At 30.9% G+C, this 3,938-nt stretch overlaps 1 protein-coding gene across 4 annotated transcripts in view; it reads left to right on the top strand.

Moving 5' to 3' along the window:
* LOC106679597 (uncharacterized) overlaps positions 1–1,192 on the top strand; it is a 41,851-nt gene extending 40,659 nt beyond the window's left edge. For 3 of the 4 annotated variants that reach the window (XM_014418843.3, XM_014418844.3, XM_014418842.3), the window contains one exon: positions 360–1,191. In XM_014418843.3, the coding sequence (XP_014274329.1) occupies positions 360–762 (403 nt within the window). In that variant the 3' untranslated portion in view covers positions 763–1,191. Of the gene's footprint in view, positions 1–359 lie in introns of all 4 variants that reach the window. The other variant, XM_014418845.3, reaches the window with a different exon arrangement.
* The last annotated feature ends 2,746 nt before the right edge of the window (positions 1,193–3,938 follow it).

Genomic DNA, 3,938 nt, shown 5'->3' with positions numbered 1-3,938 from the left:
TTTTTCTCTCTAAATGATGGTTGTTGTCTTTTTGTTTTTATAGCCCTGATGAAGACCTGAAAATCAGGTCGAAACATCGGCATAAATAAATATTTTTTGTTTATTTATGTTGTTCCTTTGCTGACCACACCCCCGACCATCTTCTCCAATAAAGTATCTTTGTTTTTGTCATGTTTCTTAGCCACTCCTAGCATAATCCTCCTCACAACAAATTACTCAGTATAATAAGTTTTTTCTTAACCGTTACATAAGGTTCCATTATCGATGAAGGCAAAGTTCATTTTAATTATAATTTTTTGAATTTAAATTAAACTCTTTATTCAAAAGATAATTGAATTAGTGATTCCTTTTTCTTTCAGGATATTGGATTGGCAGCTTAGTCATTACAATTCATGCTGCTTTGACGTCATGTTCTTTCTCTTCTATTCTATTATGCCTTCAATAAGGCGTTCTAACCTAGAACTTCTCCTCAAATGTTACCATGGCTCCCTTATTCAATCATTGGACAAATTTGGCTATACTGGAAAAAAACCGACACTGGAAGATTTGACTTTGGAATTTGAAAGAGTTTCATTTTTGGGTTATTGTCTTTACTGTTCGGAGTTTCCGGCTCTTGTAACAGACCTCATGGATGGTTACGATATCGGAGGAGTTATGGATGACGGTAGTGAAGGTGGATATTCCATGGACGTCTACAAAGACGAAAGGCTGATCGATAAAATTGGGCCAGATATTCGTATATTTGCTGAAAAGTTTTTATAAAACGCAATATTGTTTGACAATTTTTTATGTGAATTATTAATTGTCCATAAAGAGACTATAAATTAAGAAAATAACTATAACTAGCTAAATTTATAATTTATTTATATAAAACCATGCATCATAACTGAAGAAAAATCACAACTTTACAATTTGTTCTAAGGCATTATTTATTTTGAATTTTTATAAGATTCAAGATAAAGGGAATCAAACAATTTTATTTATAGAAATTTAGTTACAAATCTTAAACATATGTATTATTTATTATTTATAATGATATCTGAGGGCAAAATTTATCTTTTCATTATAATTGCCATTATTTTTGTATTTAAGTACAAATGTTTTTATTATTATTACTTAAGATTTATAGTTACTATTTACTTAAGGTTTATTGTATTTATTGATGTTATTCAGAATTAAACACAATTTGTATTATTTTAAATTTTTTTTAATGTTTTTTTTATTACACTGTTTATGTTTTATATTATTATCATTCATTTCTTACAATTAGAATAAAAATACAATTTTGAATGTTATATGTTAGTAAATTAACTTCCCACTTCAACTACTACAAAACTTTTATGTAATTACTAAGCCCAGAGAAACTTTCATTTAATCTCAAGCTTGACAAGAAAATTTAGGTTTGTCACCATTTTATCATAGATCTAAAAACTGATTTTATTTTGTTGTAGGATTAACATTTACCATTGTGGCACAGAAGTCAAAGTTTGCCATAGTGTTTTTGTCTATATTTGTTTAAAATAATAGTAAAAGGACAAGTGTGATGCAGAACGAGGTATTTAATGGATTATATATATTTTTTTTAATAGAGGGGTATTTTAGTAAAGGGGACCTCACTAAATGACTTCAATTTAATTATATTCATGTGCAGCTCTCTGTCGGTCGTATAGAGAAGCGAAAGACCAACTGCCATTTCTTTTGAATCTAAACAAAAAAATCACCATTTTAAAGCCGAGATCAGAGACCATTTCCGAATTAAGTACCATTTCTGTTTTCAATTAATTCATTATTACCAGCATGCAGTAGAAGACCTCAGAGAACTACCACCCCATTGGGGAATGTGGAGGAGAGAATGAGAAAATAGAACAACAATCCATTACAATCATTTATCATCCAGTAGGTAGCTCAAATCAACATATTAGGAAGAAATAGATTCTCTAAACCTAAATTAAATAACACACTAACAATAATATAACCTTTTGGCTTCGAACCCCATATAAACCATATGTATATCACTAGCTTTAAATATAATGTTATTCATATGTACTGTGTACATTCAGTAGTTTCCAAGATACAGTATTTTAAAATAAGCAACATTTCATAATGAAAAATCGCTAGTGTGGTGCATTTATTTTGGGAAAACTATATCTCCAGAACCATTAGAGATACAGATGCCTGCCAGCACTCAAATTAAAAATACTTTAATAAGATGTAAAGTACTGTATGATATTTATTGTCATAGGAGAAGTAAGTTCATGATATTTGCATATGAATATTAAATTATATCCGAATAACTAGAAATCAATTTATTTGAGCAAGTATCTTGAAAACTACTACTCATACTAAGATAAATATTATAAACTACTTTATAGCACATCAAACTAATTTTAATTTGAGTGCTGATTGACATCTGTGTCTCTATTGATTCCTGAAACAAATTCACAAACTACCGATTTATCACTATGAAATTTTTCTTATTTAAAAACATTTATCTCAGAATGATATAAAGTACATACGGAGTATTGAATGTGTACAAATATATATATTATATGTATGTATATATAGTTGACCGTAAAAATTTTAAATATAAGAAGATGGTCAGAGTTGCGGTCAAAAAAAGAACAAATAATTTATAACTATTTTAATGTCAGGGCTTCATCATTGCTGTTCTAAGCGAAAGGTTGAACAGAAGGTTCTGAGAATAATTCAGTAGTAGGGGAAAAAAGCCGAGTTTAGCACAGGACTCAAGATCAACACTATGAACAAGCCTGAACTGGAAGCACCCACTGAAGAAGAAATATATACTTGTATGATCGACACCAACTCTCCTTTGACTTGTTAAGAAAATGCTGGTACCACCAAATACTCAACCGATATTGAGTGATAAACAAAAAATATTAAAATCTATAAAGGACAAGTGTAAGTTTTATTTTTTCATCAGTAGATATCATTCTACAGCACCATAGGTTGTGCTTAAATGTTTAAAATAGACTAGACAAATCTTAATGGAAATGAATATTGTTCGAATGTAAAATATAGTATGGTATTGAATAATTCTCTGAGTCAGTACAGCCAGAAATGAAGGTTCTGTTCAACCTTTTGCTTTGAACAGCTCTCATGAAGCCCTGCAAAGTGAGGCGAAATGTCGGACATTAAAATAGTTATAAACTATTTGTCCTTTTTTTGACCACAACCCTGACCATCTTTCTATATTTATATATATATATTACTATTTTTTTTATACATTTTATACATATGCATATTGTTAGATTGTTCTACATAATGATAGAGGTTTTTTTAAAAAGATTTTAATTAGTATTTAATTATTTATTTAGTCAACTATCTACACCTCAATTAGTCTTCAAGTGTGAAAGTAATAATTACTTAAGTTTTTTTTTTTCCTGCGCCATAGGAAGTGGGTTATTACGCCATTTTCCCTATGGGGGGGGGAGGGGGGTGGTAGTGCTGGTCGCGTCCGTATCATTGATACACGTGCCCCCTGAATGCTAAATGAGCAGTAGTTGTCGCCACAACAGCCCACAGAATATGACAACTATGGCACTTAACCATAATGCAAACGGCCTTTCTAAAGGCCATCAAAACTCGTAGCTCAAAATTATTTTTTGGAATGCTGGAGGTCTAACACATGATAAACTTACAGTTATCATTTACATGATAACTTACAGTTATCGTCAATATTTTAAGTTTAGGCCCCAATTTCTCTACACCTCCTTCAAATGTGTCTCATCTTATACCTGCTCTCATTACCGATTTAGAATTTATTTATCGAGTCGATCTTTTTAGTATTTCTGAAGAAGACAGGGAGCTTTCTCGTATGCGCACTTGGAACATTATTTCCAATCACCTCCAACACCCTCCACCACGTTCTTCCATTCTTTCTCCCTTATTTTTCAAAGACCTTTCTTACACCCGCTCCT

This window comes from Halyomorpha halys, unplaced genomic scaffold, assembly GCF_000696795.3.
Source record: "Halyomorpha halys isolate HHAL.00 unplaced genomic scaffold, Hhal_1.1 Scaffold210.1, whole genome shotgun sequence".
In the NCBI taxonomy this organism is placed as follows: Eukaryota; Metazoa; Arthropoda; class Insecta; order Hemiptera; family Pentatomidae; genus Halyomorpha; species Halyomorpha halys.
The sequence above is the reverse complement of the archived record's forward strand: the minus strand, read 5'-3'. Positions and strand labels throughout refer to the sequence as shown.